This window comes from Rhipicephalus sanguineus, chromosome 3, assembly GCF_013339695.2.
Source record: "Rhipicephalus sanguineus isolate Rsan-2018 chromosome 3, BIME_Rsan_1.4, whole genome shotgun sequence".
Taxonomy (NCBI): domain Eukaryota; kingdom Metazoa; phylum Arthropoda; class Arachnida; order Ixodida; family Ixodidae; genus Rhipicephalus; species Rhipicephalus sanguineus.
Window position 1 is genome coordinate 40119555 of NC_051178.1, and position 20220 is coordinate 40139774.

The 20220-nt window shown below is 46.3% G+C and overlaps 1 protein-coding gene across 1 annotated transcript in view; it reads right to left on the minus strand.

Annotated features, from left to right (window-relative positions):
• LOC125757811 (putative phospholipase B-like 2) overlaps positions 1-15380 on the minus strand; it is an 88376-nt gene extending 72996 nt beyond the window's left edge. Inside the window, exon 1 of the mRNA XM_049413980.1 lies at positions 15203-15380. Coding sequence (XP_049269937.1) covers positions 15203-15380 — 178 coding nt within the window. The remainder of the gene's footprint in view (positions 1-15202) is intronic.
• Between the last annotated feature and the right edge of the window lie 4840 nt (positions 15381-20220).

The window sequence follows — 20220 nt, forward strand, 5'->3', positions numbered from 1 at the left end:
TTTTCCAATAGTTAGGCTCACTATTAATTAGTGTTAATTAGATTAAGCTCGGCACATATTAGCGCGCTCGGCATGACTCTGCACAGGAAAATCCCAGGTCGGCTGAATTAAGATTTATTAAGCTGTCATTTCATTTGCTTAGTTATGTGAAACTAATTAGGTTTTACCATGCTCAACATAGCTTAATAAGACGTGTCAACGGTGACATTGCCTTAACAAGGTACAGCTATTCTTAATTTTGCTTGACGTGGCCGCGCCGATGCGACCACGACAAGGTGTTTACGCCGCAAACCGGACAAACGGCCACTATTGCACACCTTGTGTTAAAAAAAAGGGAATAAATGAACCCGTTTGGGGGGCTGCACTTTCGATACCTCCGGTGTTGTCGGGCGCCGTTTTCTTATTCCACAGCGTTAAACGAGTCGTTGCCATAGAAACGGGAAATGACTAGCCATTTTAACGTTACAACTCGCCGGTCTTATCTTCGTCGCCGACGCAACGGAGAACGGCGGCAGACCAAGTCAAGAGGTGATTCTGTGTGTTCTGAACTCTTTTTCTTCTGTTTCTTTGCTTTCTTTCTTGCCACGACGCACTCTTGACTTCGCACGAGATTTAAAAAATGTTGCAGTGGCTTAGCTCGGCTACGCCAGGATAACGTAGCGTTAGCAAAGGTTCAGCTGATTATTCTTAGCGTTCCTGATTGTCTAGGATTAGCTTGATTATCATGCTTACTGCTGCTGTAATGACAGACACACGGTATACGTATTATGTGGCACATGTATATTTATTTTGCCGGGCAACTACTTCAGGATCCGATGAGTTGAGCTTCTCCGCTCTTCTGCGCCGTTCAGCAGTATTTGCGCTCTCCTTGTCCATGGCTAAATCACACTGGCAAACAGGGGCGTAGCCAAGGGGGGGGGGGGGTTGGGGGGTTCAAACCCCCCCCCCCGAAATTTTTCGATTTTGCTTGCGTATATAGGCACGCACACATACAAACGCACGCACGAACATACATGAAGTATGGTTGAACCCCCCCCCCCCGAAAAAAATTTGTGGCTACGCCTCTGCTGGCAAACGCATCAGCGCTCCGTGCCTAGAACTGTAGATCCAACAACAAACAACAGTGGACGAGCAAATTATACCTTCTAAAGGGAAGCGCGCAATTAAACAGTATGTGCGAAGGAAGGCCTCACCCTGGGGAGTAAATGTATTCGCTCTATGCGAAAGGAGTGCCTTGCTGTAAGATATCGCAGTATATCAAGGCCACAACACAATTCCGGAGGAACTAAAGCAAGTACATGGACATCGCTCTGGTGTCGTACTCGCGAATAGAATTCCTGCGGGGTACAATCGCCAGTTGTATTTTGACAAGTACTTCACCTCGATTCCTCTTCTGCGTCAACTCCGGAATGACAGCATACTTGCAGCAGGAACTGTTCCTGCAAACCGACTCTCGAAGTGCCCACTGCCGTTAGCCAAGCTTATGAAAAACAAACCAAGGGGCTACTCAGAGGAGTGTGTCACAGATGATGACATTGTTGCAGTAATTTGGAGCGACAATAACACTCTGACACTTACATCAAACTTTCTCGAACTGGGAGAACAATCCGAAGTGAAACGATGGGACAAACAAAAGAAAGAGCATGGCTTTGTGCACCATCCAGAAATCATAAGAAAAATTACACCATCTCCCAATAAAGGGGACCATGAGGCGATGCGAAGCCGGGTCACTTGCACGATCGCGTTCTGTTGGCGTTCGTTGCACGTGCTACCGACCTCGGTCAGATTGTTATCGAACCAAAGTCGGTCGCACACGTTGCAGCTGTGCCCGAAGCTCCGGTCGCGGAATTCGCGCTGGAACTGGGTGTCGGTACCGTCGAAGCCCGGGCGTTGAAGCTGTCTAGCGAAGCGTTCTGCACGGGCGTTGGATTCGCGTCGTCTGTCTTCAGCCGACGCGTTGGCTCGACGCTCACGCTTGGCTTCGACGTCGGCGTTGCGTACGGCGGGGTTTGCTTGCCGACGCTGCCGTTGCGTTTCGGCATGTGGAGCCCGCGTTTCACCCGTAGCAGTTTCCCGCCGACGTTGCCGTTTGCGCTGGGCTTCCCTAGCCTGGAGCTCGGGGTCCGCTTGCCGACGTTTACGTTGCGGTTCGGCGCGTTGAGCCTTCCGCTGTTCCACCCACTGTTCCGCGATCTCGGCAGGCGTTAAGGTATTACTGCAACTGGCGCCCACGTTGAAACTAACGACACCGGCGCAGTGACTGAGCGTGTACGACCTAACGCGAACCTTTTATCTAAAGGAAGAGGGGGAGCGGAGAGGAGGAGATGTGAGTGAGTGGAAAGAAGGTGTGTGGAGAAGCTTTGCGCATGCGCAGTAAGGGGGGTCACGCCGCACACCGTCTGAGCTCCGCCATGAGATGCTTCGCATCTAATACAACGAGTCAAAGGGTGGTGTCGCCAGCCTTCATTTTCTACTTAAGTTGTACCGCGCGAAAATTCGTTCGAGGAAGTGGACACTAAGAGTGCTTTTTCACAGTGCACGTGGCTGTCTGCAATCCTTGGCTCGAATACCGCCGCGACCATCAAATGCTGCCCATAGCGAAGCTTCTAGATTTGATGAAAAATTCGCATGCAAGTTGCGGAAGCACTAATTAAGGCTGCAGTGCCCGAAAAAAAGTGTCTAAGGCCATTTCTTGCAGAGATCGAAGCACCAAAACCCACAACAGGACAAAAAAAGCGAGAATGTCGCTTCCTTGCGCCGACACGCGCTATGACTGCTTTGACCATTGGCCTCAAGCTCGTGACCAGACAGAACAATCGATGTGCAAGCTCGAGAAGCACACATGAATATTCTGTGTGAAATGTGCTGTACTGCTCTGTCTGACGAAAGAGCGAAATTGCTTCATCGCCTTCCACAAGTAAACTTTGCGATCGCCGAGGCGCTCTGTACGCAACTGTGTATAACAGAGTCCTTCAAGCATTGAAGGAGTCTGGTATATAGTTGTAAATAAGAAAGTTTCATAATAATTTTCAAAATTTTGGTGGTTTTGGCTTTCTTAAGTCCAGAAAAGTACATTTATACAAAAAAATGCTATCCATAATTACAAGTGGCGCCTGAAAGAGTTAAGACAGAAATATCTTGGCATCCTTTGGAATTCCGCAGCCCGGCCGATGCAGTATTTCGCCAGCTGGAGCACTAGCTAGACAAGCCCAGTCAAATAACAAGTAATCTTATGGAATCGGTAATCGGTGCACAGTAATGTGATATCTATTAGTGTCGTTCGTGCACGGGCGTAAAAAGCAACTAGACCTAATGAACAACCGATGATCTTTGTCAGTTCAAACGCTCAAGTGGGTGCGAAACGTCGATATTCCACGTAATGCCTTTTTTCGAAATTAACGTTGTAGCGTACACTGGTACGCTACAACGGTACAACGGTAATGTGACTCGACAATCCACCAAGTGAGGACCGTTTCACACGAGGTGACTGAAAAATACTAACAGATAAGTAAATAAGTAATGATAGGTGCATTCGCACATGCGGGATTGCAATGTTCGAAAATGGCTTTTAAGTGCCTGATACTGTGGCGCCGCGAAGTCCAGCTGTTTACAGCTAGCGTTCATATATGGCACACGCCGAATGATTTTTTTTCATGTAATGAGTCAACGTGCACATTACGGTGGGGGAGTCACAAAGGGTCGCATAAGCCAAGGTAGTCTACGGATACGATAAGCGCCAACCACTGAAGTTGGTCTACGTAGCACTTTACAGGGCTACCAGTCTCGACGGCCTATACTTCACCAACGCAAAAGGTGATTTCAGGTTCCAATATGTCGCCGGCTCTATAGCCACAGTCTGTCGACGACATGACAGCACTGGCAAACAGGCCTCTAGACATTGTATTGGACCATGTTACTACCTTCACTCGGTGCCACAACAACGATCTCACGCTTGCCGCTCTCAACATACAGTCTGTGCACGCGCGCGTGCACGACCTCAAAAAAGACGCTCCGCTCACAGAAATGGGCGAGTTAACACTTTCTGAAACCTGGAGCGACGAGCCCACTGCAATCACGGGATTACAATGAGTCGTCCACAGCAAGCGGCCTCATTACAGATGCGGCGGCGTGGACACATATCGGCGATGCGCAACTTCAACGTAGGCCGCATTCCACTTGTAGGGCGCTAGACATTGAACACACACAGACAAGCAGTGGAATCGGCGAGGTCTGCGTTGCGCACATCAATCACAATAAACAAGACATTGCGCTCGCCGCCATCTACGTGAGAACTGTCTAGAACCCCTTCCACACACACACACACACACACACACACACACACACACACACACACACACACACACACACACACACGAGTCCGTGAAACGTGCGTGCGTTCTCCATCACAATGGACAAGTAGACGCACTACATATTGGCTTACCGCATCACGTGTTGGTAATACCTATATTGCTGTTGGCATCGTTACGCAACTGTAAACAACTGGTTATACAACACATGTGAGGCTATTCAACCTATGTGCGTGTGTACAACATTTGCGCCTATCTTTAGCGTCATTTTGTAACGTCTCGCTCAATGTAAAAAATTACGCCACAGTCACCTTCCCGCCGCATGCTTCGCAGTACATAGATTCCCACGGTACGTGGGATCTGCCGAATTTTTTTGTTTGTAGCATGTGGTACGCACCGCAACAACATGCTGTAAGTTAGACTTTCCATGGAATTCTACGATACATGCGATGCTAAGGGTACAACGGTAAGCTGCACCTTACACTTCGTTGCATTTCAAACGTACGTAACACTTTAATTAGAAGGGAGCACACTTCTTTTGCAAGATGTGCTGAAGCTTCCTGTGTATTTCTCGCGGCCTAGCACACATAAAGGTTTTGTGTCGTTGTAGTTGTATTAAGTGCATGCGGCATTTCATTGCGTGCATTACGAGTTCAATCCATATTACATTAAATCTGGGTGTCTGCTTCACTACAACATTTATTTGCTTGTATGCAAATCTGCTTTAGCTGTTTGCTTGAACGGTGTATTTACACGCCATGGTGGTGGCTCGACTGCTGACCCGCAGGTCGCGGGATCGAATCCCGGCCGCGGCGGCCGCATTTTCGATGGAGGCGAAAATGCTTGAGGCCCGTGTGCTTACATTTAGGTTCAGGTTAAAGAAGCCCAGGCGTTCGAAATTTCGGGATCCCTCCACTACGGCGTCTCTCATAATCATATCGTGGTTTTGGCACGTTACACCCCAACATTATTATTATTGAACGCTGTCTTTCTCTTAACAGTGTTACTGTCACAGAGTTTGTATCGTCTGTGCATTGGCTCATTCACAACAATGAATTCTTTCACAACAAACAGCTGTTGTCCGTGTAACATTTATTCGATGACACTGTTACCTGTGCACTAACCCGTACGTATTTTGCAGTGTTTGTTAGTGTGAAACGGATGAATTAAACGTAACAGCAATGGTATTTTGCACTTGTGGACATCTTTGTTCAGTTGTGATAGCTTTTTCTTCTGATTTTGACAGTCCGTGACATTCTCACTTATCATCACATCTGATTGGCACAGGAGCGCATTGCTAAGGTGGTGTTCCTACTACTTTAAAATGTTATTGCAATGACACTATTTTTTTAAGACCACATCATCTCACCACGTCCTGTGCGCATAAGTAATACAAGGTTCATGTCAGTATGTATAGTTGCGGGCATCCACATTTGGGGCGTGTTGTTTCAATTAAAGGAACACCGCATGTCGATGAAGTCAACGTAGAGGATGCCTAGCAAGCTGAGACTTCCGCAACCCATGTTTTTGTGTGCCTAACAAGGCTGTTGTAACGTCCTAATGCTTACTGAAACGAAACTTTTCATATAATTTTGAACTTCTGAGATGAACTATTTTCCAAACGGCATTACGTTCCCGTGTGGACTATGCAACAATTTTTGAAAAATTTATTCAAATCTTACTTGCATTGACACATTGAAAGTGCACACAGCAACTATTTCATATACCACACAGAGCTGCTGCTTCCACATTGGCATGTGTGTGTACTGTCTGTACATGTGAACTTCGTGCTCACTTTTTAAAAAGCATAAGGATTGATACATAAATTACAAACCCATTTACGTGTCTCCAATGCACTTACCAATTACCAATTAACATGCGCATTGGTAAAATAAGTAAGAAGTGCTTTTACTATATTTACATGCCCGACACATTGTGACAAAGTCCTTCCTGATGTTTGTGCACACGTTGTGCAAGAAATGAATACAAACATTTCACATATTACCTCCTGCACTGATAGATGTGATAAGTATGACACAAAACACTTGTTATGGGTGGTCCGGCTCAACGTTTATTGTGGTCGCTGTTGAAAAAAAAACATCCTCGATGAGTCACTTAGTGGCTTCTCAAATATGTCGGGGTTCCTGGTGTGCCGTGCCAGCCACGATATTACTTCGCTGCCAGCCTACCGCTGCAGTAAGGGCAGCCAAAGTGCTGGCGATGTTGTTGCTCACTTCATCTTGGCGCTCTCCAATTGCCACGACTGCTGTTTTATGGTCCCCTCACAGCCTGACGTGGTTTTCATTCAGCTGCATTCCGTAACATAGGTTGTATATGTGTGGTAAACAATGGAATAATTGCAACGGAAAAGAACAAATACGCTCTAGCATGCATATTATATTGTGGTAAACGTTCAGTTAGGTACCCATTTTTGAGTAACCTGCGTTGATTAAACTGTTGCATCATATCAACAAGCTTTCTAAGTGTGATGTGCAGCAGTTAGAGACAACTATTGCCATGCATTAATGACTCTGCTTGCTGTCGTTCGTGTTCCTACTGCTCTGCAACGCAAGCATATTTAAGCTGTCCACTACGGTCATGTCATACGTTTTCTTCGCGTTCACGTAATCATATTCGAAGAAGCGAATGGCTCATGCTCTGTTTACAATGTTGAGCCATGCAGTAAGCCGACTTCATTTGTTAAAACGTACAAGTTGCCCTAATTGCGTTCTTACGCATCATAATGCTCTGTCACAGAGATAAATGCATTTTCAATGGCACACCGTGGATCCCGCAGTTATTGCGTCTGGCATGCTGCTCAGGCCGCAGCCCCCTCACTTCCTCGATGAGTGCTCGCTGATCTTCAACGACCGTTGTGAGGGGGTCAACGGGCGATGCCGCAGCACAGGCACTGGTCCGGCGGGTTGGCTGCCGTGGCACTACAGTTACAATGTAGGGCAAACAGTGTGCAAGCACATGAACAACTTTTCCATATTACAAAATTCTTGAATGCATGCAATGCTGGCCAGTTAAACATAAATAATTATGCAGCGTGTATGTGCAAAGGTACAACATAAGCAAGTCCGACGAATATACAGCTCACTGCCATGTTTGTAAGTACAATGTAAATATGTGTACGGGCAAGAAAGTGGAAATATTCACTTACACTTGGACATGAATTACACATGCTTAACTGTATTGAGCAGCCAGTGTGTGTGGCCACAATATACGTTTACGAAGAAAGCTTTCATGTGTGAACTGCTGATTGCATACATGGTATGAGATGTGTGTCCTAAGCGCACCTGTGATAGATTGCTGTAGCGGCATGTCCGCCACTGATGACTCCATGGTGTGGATTTTCTGCTGTGATTTCTGGGCAGTGTAGGTGAACACAAATTCATAAACACATATTCTATCTAACTTTTTAAGGAATCACCACTGGAGTCTATGCAATGTGGCTTCTTTATTCATCATATAAATAAACATGTCTTCGTATGCTATTCGCCAAGCTGGTCAGGTACACATCTACAAGGTTATTTCATATGCCATCGTGGCTCAACACATCATTAGGACGTCGATTTCTGCTATCAGTGCACACTATCCTGGTGGCATGCCGAGAAGCAAGATAACCGCATGAGTGATGACCCACTTCCCATTGTGAGGTTCTCCATAAACAAGGATGGCCCAGAACCGATTACGCAGTCGCGCCCAATGAGGAACAGCACCTCCCCCCTAGCCCCGGCAGCTTGCCACCGCCGGTACCACTGCATTTCACACCATAATTTAATCAGTTTCATGCCATGAATAAAAAGGAAACACAGCAAGATTTGCCACCGGAAAATTTATCCATACGTCAGAGCACATTAGTCGTCGTGCATCAAGGAAATGTAATGAATGAGGCATCCACATATTCAGGTACCTACATTGCATATTGACAAACTGTGCAGCGCGACCACCCAATTAACGTTTATAAAGCTCGAGATTTCTGTATACGGCATAATAGTACGTAAAACCAACCGCATAAACTGTCCCTTACGGTGTGGCATCCGACACCACGCCGGCGTTCCCCTTGAACTGGGCGACTAGGTCGTTCCAGAACCTCCGGTAGCCTGCGGCGTGTTTGGTCGCGGGCCCCATAGAATTTAGCGTCGTCGCTATCTCTTGCCACAGGCTCTGCTGCTGGTCGGCACTAAGCGTATCGCCTAGCTCTGACCTTGACCTTGCGACTGCGGGGTGACCCTCAAGAAAAGCAACTAAGGCTTCTATCTGCTGGAGGCGCACATGCCGGCCTGACCGAGCTTTCTTGGGGACGGTGCTGCGCAATCACGGTCATCCATCTCGCAAATAGCGCGGTTACAGCGTCGGATTTACTTACATATCATATGTGTGCGTATCCTCGAGACTACTGCGCACGCCGTGTATATGTGCAACGCCCGAGAGGTGGTTATGCGATTAATGTCAACTTGCGTTAAACAACGAAAAGAATGAGAGCAAGCACGGTCTGCCGGGTGGTCATCCCAAACATCTCGCGCATATTGTATGGATGTCGGCAGATAGTAGTTGGGGCCGTAACAGGTTGGCTGGCGTAATATGAAGAGTGAAAATTCCGCACAAACGCGCTCCATCTCGAACTCTATAGGCGGTGCTTTAAGCAACACCCGTAGTGCTGCAGTACGGGTTGTCCTATAAGACCCCGTTAAAGCGACCTGGGGAGGCGGTGTGCAGAAACTAGTTTTTCTTTCAGCAGGGAATCTGGTGGATCAGTCCACCACACTGGTGCCGCATAGGTGACGGACGGCAGCACTACCTGCTTGTAAATCATATTACCGGGTCTGCCTGTGCCGGTATATTGAATTTGAAAATAGGTTGAGGAATTTTGGATTGAAGTTTTCTCATTTTTTTCGAATATGCTAGATATGTTCTTTAAAATCTAATCTGGAGTCAAATATGACACCTAATATACGTAAAGAGTGTTTCCTTTTCAACTGTCCATCACCCATGACAACATAAAATGCAGCGTTCGAAAGAGTGGCGTGTCCGTTTGGGAAAACGATATACTCCGATTTAAGAACACTCACTACTACCTTGGCCTCCCTTGCCCAAATGCCAACTCTTCGTAAAGTGTCTGCAGCTATTTGTTCGAGCAGCGTCTTAGTATTCGATGATATTAGTAAAACTGTATCATCCTCATATGCGTGCATGGAACCATTCCGTGGCATCCGTGTCTGAAAATGGCCACTAATTCCTATATTCCACAATAGTGGACTAATGGGAGATCCCTGGGGACTTCCAAGAGTTGGAGTCTCGTATACTTGCGACACGTTAGACTGAAATACGACGTTTCTCTCACTTAGGAATGATTTTAGCAGGTAAATGCGTTTAGTGGACACCCGTGACGCTGAAGAAAAGTAACAACTAATGGGTGCCACACAGAGTCAAACGCTCCCTTAAAATCCAGAGAAATTAATTGGGCGGGTATTTTTGAAGTTTTAATATGTTTAAGCTGGTTGTGTTAGTCCGTACAGTGTCATGACCGCACTTCAACAGTGAAGCCAAATTTGTTGTTCTGGATGAAGTTGTTTGTGTGTAAGAAAACATAAAGCCGGGAATTTAATGAAAGTTCTAAAATTTTGCCAAATATTAAATTCATTACTATTGGTCCGTAACAGGATGTGTCCTCGGGATTGTGACCAGGTTTCGGAATAAAAATGATTTTGCCAGATTTCCAAATTGAAGGGAAGTAGCCTAATCTCAGTGCCGAATTAAAAATAAATAAAAAGAAATTTGGATGATACTCAAAAAGAGACTTTATGGTGGTAAGAGTGAGGCCATCGAGGCCAGGAGCCGAATTTGTTTTACAGAGGGCAAGTGCAGAACGAATTTTCTCAGGTGTGAAAGGCCGGCCCTTCCTTTCAGATACCGCATTTGCAGAGGCTATTCGTCTTCTCTGACTGTGAACGTCATCGTCAGTGGAAAAGTCATCCTTCGAAACCTGAGTTCGAAGTAGTAACGAGGCGGATTCCAATACACTGGTTGTTAGTGTGCCAGTTCCGGCATTTTGATTGGAGGGAGCTGAACGGGCGACCGAAGTTGTTGAAAGCTATTTTATATGGCTGGCCAAACGTGGATAGCTTCGTGCACTGCGTACAGAAACGTTTGAGGGAAAGCAGCCTTGTGCTATTCTAATGTTCTTCCTGTACGTCATCCTGGCGACCGAAAATGACTGGCGCAAATTCTCGCGCATGTCTGGTTCCCGTGCACGTTGGTAAGCTCGACGGAGCCTGCGAACCTGTGCACGTTCCAGATCGAGTTCCCGAGTCCACCACGCGTTTGCACGATGGGGACCGGAACGGACGGTGCGCAAGATCGCGCGAACTAAAGAGTCATATATGTCATAAACCTTACGTAAGATTAAATCGAGAGCAGCACCCGACTGAAAATCTGCTCCGGCAACCTTTTGGTACCAAGTATTCATTTTCAAGGCAGCGAAAACATTATCCTTCCCTTGGAAAAGTAAGTTTCTTGACACTGGACGTAGCCTTGTCAGCAAAGTAAAACAGAAGCAACCTATGATAACTGAACATGTAGCCGTCTAGAATTTCCCAGTTGTATCCAGAGGATACCAAAGGAGTACTCGCAGCAACGACATGTAGCCAACTCTCGGAATAATCAGTTTCGAAGGTCGGTAAGGAAGACGGATCGATTAATACCGACAAAGAGTACTGTGAAACAGTTGCACAAAAGCGCTGTCTCTCATATCTGGTGGCAGACGCGCCCACAACGTGCTCTTGGCATTAAAGTGCCCTGCCAGTATGACGTTGTTCGTGCGAGCCTGCTCGATAGAATTAGAAACCAAAACCAGGTACATATTATTGTCATTGTGTGGCGGAGCGCAAGCACCGACTAACAGTCGGCATTCTGCGATGTAGCCCGGACAGCAATGATGTGCGTGTGTATGAAAATGGGGAACCAGTCGTATTCTGAAGGGATACCGAAAATGATTATCTTTGGTTCTTTAGGAGCTGCAAATTTAAAATAGATGGGGAATGCCGGGTACTTCTCCACGACGCGTGTGGTTATCACACGCGATGGCAATATCTATGTGATATTTTTGCATAACATACACCAATCGTTGTGTTGCAGATTCCGAATGGTCTAGGTTAATTTGGACAAACTTAAGATCTACTGGCTGAAGCCATTGGAAAAGGTAGTAAAAGACCTAACGGGTGTGTGCCGGAGCGCCGTATTCATCAAAACGGTACAGGATGTTCTGTGAAGTGTCATACTAATTGAACAATCGCGTATCTCGACGAAATATACAGAAAGTTCACTTATCTTTCCTTCACAGATGTCTTCTGCCACCGCTGTGTGTTCCATTCCAGCAGCTTTCGTCCTCGCAGTCTCGCCTCACAATGCTCAGCTTCCTTCGTACAGTGCATGAGCAATGTATGATGAGGCGCCTTTACTTTACGCGAAGTCGATAACGGCCGCGCGTACCGCAATGTAGAATTTTTTGCTTGTGAAACGCATATGGGGCCATTAGGCGCAATCGCGTTGCGTCGTCTGCTGCTGCATCCGGTGCGTTCTCTAATGGCACAAGTACTAACAACTCACTAACCTACGTTATTCCCCAACGGCAACTAACCTGAAAATATTACCTTACACAAATTTATCGTGCGTAATACCAACTGATAACAATGTCCACAACATAAACCACAATTGCACCGCTTCGTGCATCCATGCACTCAGGTCGGAACTACAGGACATAGAATAGTGGAACGACAAACACAAAAGTAGGCGCCACTGTTTTGAGTACGCACACGTGGGCACGTCACCCCAACCTCGTCCACCCGCCTCGACGTGACGCCGCGTTCCATCACAACCAACATAAAGTGCGCTGAGCTAGATTTTAGCCTTTCGTGCTATTCGTTCTTTCGAAAGGGGGTGACGCTAGAGCTCGAAGAGATCCCGAGTTTCGCCACGCTCGGGCCATCCTGCATAGCACACTTGGTCAAAGGTGGGCCGATCATGGAGGCAGTTCAAAATCAGGTGAGGTGCCTCCGATTCTGGAGGCAATGTAAAAAACCACGTTAAGTGCAGAAAGCTTTCGTAGGGTGGCGGGACAGGATGAAAAAAAATTACACATCATCTCCCCCTACGGGCAATCATGGTGGGATCCGACTTATGAGACGGTGGTTGTCGAGGCGTTTGAATTACCGCTTGCCGACGCTGACATTTACCTTTCTCTGCTCTGTGGCGGTGGCGCTGCCGCTGCAACTAGCGCCGACGTTGACGTTGTTCATGGCGTTTCGCGCACCGTTGCACAGAGAGAGAATGAGGGAAGCACAGCGAACGCACGCTTTCGCAGCCTCGCAGCTTCGAGATTCGCTTGCCGGCGTTGTCGTTTACGTTCAGCTTCGCGAGCGTCCATAGCGCCGTTGCGAAGGAGGGTGCAACGGAAGCGAGCGCGCGCCGAATTATATACGAGCGCACAGCTGTGGCGAAGAGAGAGAAACGGGAGAAGAGAAACAAAGCAGAGGCAGCGCTCACGGCATCTCCTCGCATCTCCTCGTGCTCACGCGAGGAGAGGGGGAGAGTTGGCGCATACGCAGTATAGGTGCGGATGCCGCAGAACGGACACTGCCTCGAGCATAACATGATTTTGCATCTAAAATACATCTAGGCCCCCTCAATGCCAGCGTTCCTTCCTACAGGGTGGTGACACCCATTGTCCACGCCGCCACCATATTGGGTCTAACAGTGGACATGAGTAGAGCGTCTCGACTACAGCGTTCCTTCGCAGCGGGTGGCGGCCCCCGTTAACCGCGTCGTCGTCATATTGGGTGAAAAGTAGAGTTATCGCGTTGTGTGATGTTGCCCCATTTTGGGTCAAACACTGGACGCCGTCACCACTCTGTACGAAGGAACGAAGGAGCGCTGCCATCGAGGCGCCCTAAGTACATCGACTGAGAAGAAAGGAAGATCGCTTTCGCCTTGGAGTCGTCGTAGGTGAATGCATAAGGGACCTAGTGAGTTTTCGTTTATTTTCAAACAAGCAAATATGCCTACGATATCCAGTGTCACGGCTGAACTTTTGCTTAGCACTGCGCTGAAGTTTGTTCATTGAGGCGTTGAATCGCGGTGTTTTGTCGAAGGCAAAAGGGTGCTTACTGCAGATCACATTATATGAATCGCTTTGAAGGATATCGGTGACGAAACAACTGGAAATAGTCGCGCTCCGCTTGCAAACGTCCAGCCTCTTGGGCATAATTCTTTTTCTCAAGGATAAAATTTTTCCAGTGAGCCGGCGGCTCAAGAACGCTAGTTTTTTTGCGTAGCAAGCACCCCCGAAAGGTGCAAGCACTTGTGCGCGGCGGGAGGTTCTGAGTTGGGCACAGCAGTTCTCCCACTAAGTCGTTTCGTTGCAAACTGATAATGTAAAGTTATGCATACTGTAGTGCCCAGCTTCGATTTTACGGACCAGAACACATATATAAAACACACACCGCTTACATGTGAGTGAGGTGCGCATTTAGCAGCCAGGTGTGCATACGCCATGAAGTATCATTAAAAGGAGAGTAATAAATAATTCGAGGGCATTGCGTTCTCTTTGAATTAACCACCTTAGAATAACAGAGAACTGAGCTAGTTGGTACGTATTCATTCTAAAAAAAATCACAGCATATCCACGGAGTGAATGATGATGAGTGGGCGAAGCTGCGGAGGTTCATCGGTAAACCGTGAATCTTCCGTGAATTCTGCCCAGTACATCATCACCGACGTGAGATCGGGCGCGTTTATACTAAAGGTTCGATGAGTTATCACGACTTGCAGCTCACTTTAATTTTACATGTACGCTGTGAATTTTCATTGTTTAGAAAACCATTGCTTTAGAAAACATCTGGCGTCTTTCGTTAAGCAGCTGGCGTCTTTTCGTTTTGCTTTAGAAACATCTGGCGTTTATTCGTTTTGCTTTTAGAAAACATCTGGCGTCTTTCGTTGGTTTATTTCATCAATCAACGGCGTTTTGAACAAAATTTTTATTGTTTAATCACGCACAGGAGAAATCTCACCAGGCACTACCTTGGAGGTAAACAATGGCTGCTAATGGGAATGAGAGACAGAAGAAGTCGGCTTTTAGCTTACACTTACACTTCTACTTCTACTAACGTTTCCTACTGGAACATGCCAATGGCTGCTAATGGGGAATGAGAGACAGAAGAATTCGGCTTTTATTGAACGCGCACGCTGCGAATTTTTTATTGTTCAACAACGCACAGGAAAAATCTCCCACCGGCACCACCTTGGAGGTCAAGATCTAGTACTAGCGTTACGACTGGTTACGCACTACTGCAAGGGACGAACGGGTGCCGCCTAAGGAGCTTCGCCCCTAAAAAGAGAGACAGGGCGTGCAAACACGGACACAAGAAAGAAGTCAGGCGTCCTGACTTCTTTCTGCACAAACGGCTGCACAGAGGTGGATAATGTAGCGGCTTTCGGTAGCTTAGAACGGTTTTGTTATGGTTCTTGGATGTGGGCGCGAAAAGACAAGGACGAAGGGAAGCACCAGTGTGTGTGTCTTTCTTCTCTTCGTCCTTGTGTTTTTGCGCCCACATCCAAGAACCATAACAAAACCGTTCTAAGCTACCGAAAGCCGCTACATTATCCACCTTTGTGCAGCCGTTATATCCAAGACACTGCAGCTGCAGGCAATTGTAGCCATCCCTTTCTCTCGCTAGAAAAAAGTCGATGCGGAGAGGGAGAGAGAGAGAGAGAGAGAGAGAGAAGGAATGTAGTAAAGGCAGGGAGGTTAACTAGACAATGCGTCCAGTTTGCTAAAAAGCGATAAAGTGAATACAGTGCAATCGTGAGCTCTTACTCACCTCTTAAGTTGCTTTGTGCAGCTGTGTGCCAAGGGAACTTGTACATCTTCTGTATCCTCAACATACTTTTGTACGTGAACCAACTGGTGTGGGCGAAGTAGATGTCCCTGTTTCCAGGCGCCATCTTGATCAGTGCCGAGCAGGTCAAAGCCAAAAGAGAATGCGTGTCTTCCAACCGGCCGAACTTCATCTCTAACTCTAGCAAATCGCCAATCGCTGAGAGCAACCTGCGCATAAACCGGATATTTCGTTATAACACGAGAAAATTGGTAATCTCTGTGGGAGCTCTTGCGGACACAAAAGAGACTGGAGTTATATAGATAATATTCGAGCTTCTGTTATACTGAATCGTACAAAACTCGTCCAAAAATTGCTGAAATTTGACGACCTATACAGGCAGCATACGTCACCTCACTGAAGTTAGTTTCGCATTTGTGATTTTCATGTGTGCTTTAAGAACACAATGACAACGCTGTCAGAGACAGGCGCTTCCACCGATGACGTTTGGTTATGAATAACACAGGCAAATACTGCTTATTAGAATACAGCTTGTGTTTCTCCTTCGACAGGCGCTCGTAATACTTAATAAAACTGAAAACTTGGCTATCTTGTGTGCTCTGAGCATGGCTGTTGCATGTGGCAAGCGTGCTCAAAATTCAGTCAAAATTGCTATTGTGCAGTGTCGACTCTAATCACCGGGAGTTTTCAGTCATCACGTTCACGTTACTTAAAGGGACTGTCTACCGTCCTTCATCGCTTTTCTGTTTTGTACCGCAATAGAAAGCGTACCGTCTGAAGTGTCCAACCTTGGAGCGGTTTCTCTGGAAAGCGAGTAGAAAATTTTAAAACAATTTTTGGATCTGCGTTCGCACTTCTTCCCTGGGCGTGAAATATGCCCACAACACTGGTTGGTGGGTGCGATGACGATTGTAGTGCCGGTAAATATTAAAACGGAAAGCACATGTGATTTCTGTAGATTTACTTTATTTTCGCTGAACCCTATTTTAATGAATGTAACAGTCGTTTTCACCGCGCTAGCGGTTAACTGAAGCCTTGTTATACGATTACAGAACACTTGTTTTTCTGAAATCACAGTCTATGTGTTTATTTTAGCACTGCTGCCGCAATCCAAGCCAAGTCGATTCATCAAAAAGAGACAATAATAATGCGCGCCTTCACAGCGCAGCACATGTGAGACATCCTAACAGCAATACAGCGGCACAGTACGACCGGCGCGGAGAGCCGCGTGGCATAGCGCATGAGTCACGTGGCAGCGTCACCTGGCGCCTTTTTGGATGCGCGAGAAAAAAAAAGCAAAAAATTACTCTCTGACGCAATGGAAAGGTGCCTCAAGTGCGTAAAATACAATTTCAAGTTATGCATGCTTGTTTTCAAGCAAAATGACTCTAGATGCGAGGATTTCTTGTCCTACCTACAGATTGAACCACATCACCGTTGGGTGACGCTAGCGGTCATTCTTTCACGATTTTCAACATCAAATTAAAAATATAATTCCTTTTTTATGGGGCAAAGGCATGCTCGTTGCCGCCGATGCGACGAACGATCTTCTCATTTGCACCACAATCAGAAAACTTTTTCCGAGCGGTAGACAGTCCCTTTAAGAAAAACTACTGCTTTAGCAGGACTACATTATGTGACTTCACGTGTGTGATAACACAGATCTTTCCTCGATGGTAGTGCGAAAAACTTGCCCCTACATTAAGCGCATGCTACCACACCGTGCAGACTCTATCCCAGATCACTTAAAGAGTACCACTGCAACGCGCTCTAAAGAGACGCGATTGTTAGCGCCTAAATGTTTTTCGTGTGATATACCAGTTATTGAGATATCTACCGCCATTCTTTTTCAAGATCAATGATGTTATCAGCAGATACAATTGTTGTCTTCAGGCGTCGTAGAAGTCACGAAACGTTCTAAGAAAAAGATATAACGTACTATAAGCACAATAAAACTTACATGCCACACAGACGAACAGCACGAGTCTCACTCATCAACGTCATCTTCTACCACTGCTCACAGCCAGCATGCGCTCTTCCCATAAAGGCGCTAGCGGTGTGCTTACATTCGGCCATTCTGATAACCTTAACGTCTTCGTTAAGGCGTTCTCGGCAAACTGGTTTTGCGTGCAAATGCTCGGTCATCCTCCTATTTCAACTACTTACTAAACGACACTCGATAGGAACTATATAAACAAGAAACAAAGAGAAACACAAGCAATAGACTATGCCCAAACACTGACGTCCTAAATTCAACACAACACACAGAAATTTGCGAGATCATAATGTTAGGCTCTGAATAAAATAAGTCATATTTTCCGGCTATCATGACTGGTCTGACGTTGTGGAAAGCCACAAAAAAAAATGGAGAAAAATGTTTTGTACTAAACAGGGTCGTTCCACGCCAACTGTACCAGTCGGGGCGCTCGACAAAAATCAATTTCTCTAAAAGAATCTGAGAAAATTACACACATATAGACATTAGTAATACAGTAATTTTCCAAAATAATTGGAGCGGCAAAAAATTTTTGGGCAGGTGAGCGCCATTTGAACTTCACGAGATGTTCGAAAACCAGGTACGAAAAAAGATTCGCTGTTCCAGGAATTCTTTGAACACTTGCTTTCTTGCGTTTTTCGAGCGACGTGATTTCATTATAGGGCAGTGCCTTATGGGAGCTTTATATTTCTTGCTGCTTAGCGCGTAGGAAAAGTTGAGTAAATTGTCGTGATTGCGGGAGTTTTTTTACAAAAGACAATTATAGATCAAATGCAGAAATTCTTTTTATAAAACACTCCATAAAACGTACTATCTGCTAAATGTTTTGTTTTGCCTGCGTACGGCCCATAAGCTCTAAAATTAAATACTGAACTTGGCAAAAACGCTAGATTGGCCTAGGTTGAGACGTCTGTAGCACCCTAAGGTGTAAGGTGGTTCAAGTAAAAATAGGCGGAATAGCGCATACGATTGGGAATTGTAAAGATTTTGTCGAGAGAAAGTTTAAGCAAAGTAGTTTTTGTTTTAGTTGAGAAAAAAAGTTTTGAAGTTGAGTCGCACCATTGCATTGTTTTGCTGTAGGGCCACTATAAACCAACTGAATTTGCTTCATAAAAAATGAGGTATAGTGTATTCTTAGCACATGATTTTCAGTTTCTTTTGTGAGTCCGTTATATTGTTTATTACATATCAAGGTGATAATAAATAGAGGTAAAATATAACAATGCCATTCTTCAGTTGCTTCAGGGACTCTTCAGTTGCGTCATCGTCCTGGTGTGAAAGTTCGAGCTGTATAATACCATTTCTTCAGTTGAAGGAAAGAAGTGTTAATTTTAAGGGCTCGTTTTTCTTTGTTATACACAATATTAATGAGCCCTAACAGACAATAATGCCAAGGAAGGTATAGGGGATGGTATTAGCAGTAAATGTAAGGTAAATGTGAAGAAAGAAAAGTGGACGAAAAGATAACTTGCCGCGGGCAGGGACCGAACCTGCGCCCTTCGAATAACGCGTCCGATGCTCTACCAACCGAGCTACCTCGGCGCCCATCCCCCCGTCCACTTTATAGGGTATATATGTACATTTAAACGTGGGAGCGTCAGTCAGCGCCGCCAGTAGCCATGACGGCGAGTGTGGAACACTCTTTTACTGCCTGTTGGCATCACGTAGCACGTGAACGTATTGAGAGCTCGCAGCTGGCCAATAATCCCTCGCATACTACCTGAAAGCATCAAGTCTGCCAGAACGAGACCCTCGTAATGAATGAAGGAAAGAACTGTTAATTTTAAGGGCTCGTTTTTCTTTGCTGTTATATACAATATTATTGAGCCCTAACAGACAATAATGCCAAGGAAAGCATAGGGGACGTTATTAGCAGTAAATGTAAGCTAAATGTGAAGAAAGAAAAGTGGACGAAAAGATAACTTGCCGCGGGCAGGGACCGAACCTGCGACCTTCGAATAACGCGTCCGATGCTTTACCAACTGAGCTACCGCGGCGGCCATCCCCCCGTCCACTTTATACGGGTATATATGTACATTTAAACGTGGGAGCGTCAGTCAGCGTCGCCAGTAGTCATGACGGCGAGTGTGGAAAACTATATTTCTGCCTGTTGGCGCCACATAGCACATGATGCCTACAGGCACAACTTCCCTCTTCATGACGGAAGTCAGCGACGCGGTAGGTGGACGCCGGCAAAACTTGAGTGACAGCAAAGGGTTCTCGATATCTCGGCTGAGTTTTTGTCGAATTCCATGTATGTGCTGAAGCCTTGCTAATAAATACGACTTCGCGAATGTCGTAAAGTCTTGCAGGGTAGTGTCGTCGATCATAGTCCTTTTTGGCGGAGTCCTGTCCGTCCAGTAGAGGTTGACGCACCTGGGTCCTTAATTCCTTAAGTGGAGTTCAACGGACATTCCGTGTCGGCGAGCTGTTCAAGTTCCACTCCATAGATGTTTGGCTTGTTACCATGAAGCATCTCGAATGAGCTCTCGCTGATACTCTTGTTTAGAGCGTTGTTCAAGCTCCATTCAACTTGTTACAATTCGGTATCCCGATCATGCTGCCCAGGATAGTCAATGGCAGCTGCGATTTCACCTCTTTTCATCTCGGGAAGCACATCACGTCCACAGTGCCTATAATAGACAGGACTTGTCACAGAGTGATCGGTCGATGTAGTGATGTAGTTCACTGTATATTTCTGAAGTGTAGACCCTTCTCTGGCCCTCACTTGCAGTTCAGGCTGCTGTGCCAGTGACACTAGATGGGCAAAAGGACAATCCTTAAGGTTGCAGAAACTAAACGTGGTCCCCACCTTGGCATACGTGACGTCGGGAAATTCGGTGAACGTTCGGCTCACCAATATCCATGACGGCGGCAATATCCATGACGGAGAGTCTCGTTCAGGACAATCAGGACAGGGATATTCTCTGCGACGACGCCGTATATGGTGACCTTTGCTTTGCAGTGACCGAGGCTTCTGGTCACGGGGGCATGCTTACTGCCGAAATCGTATAAA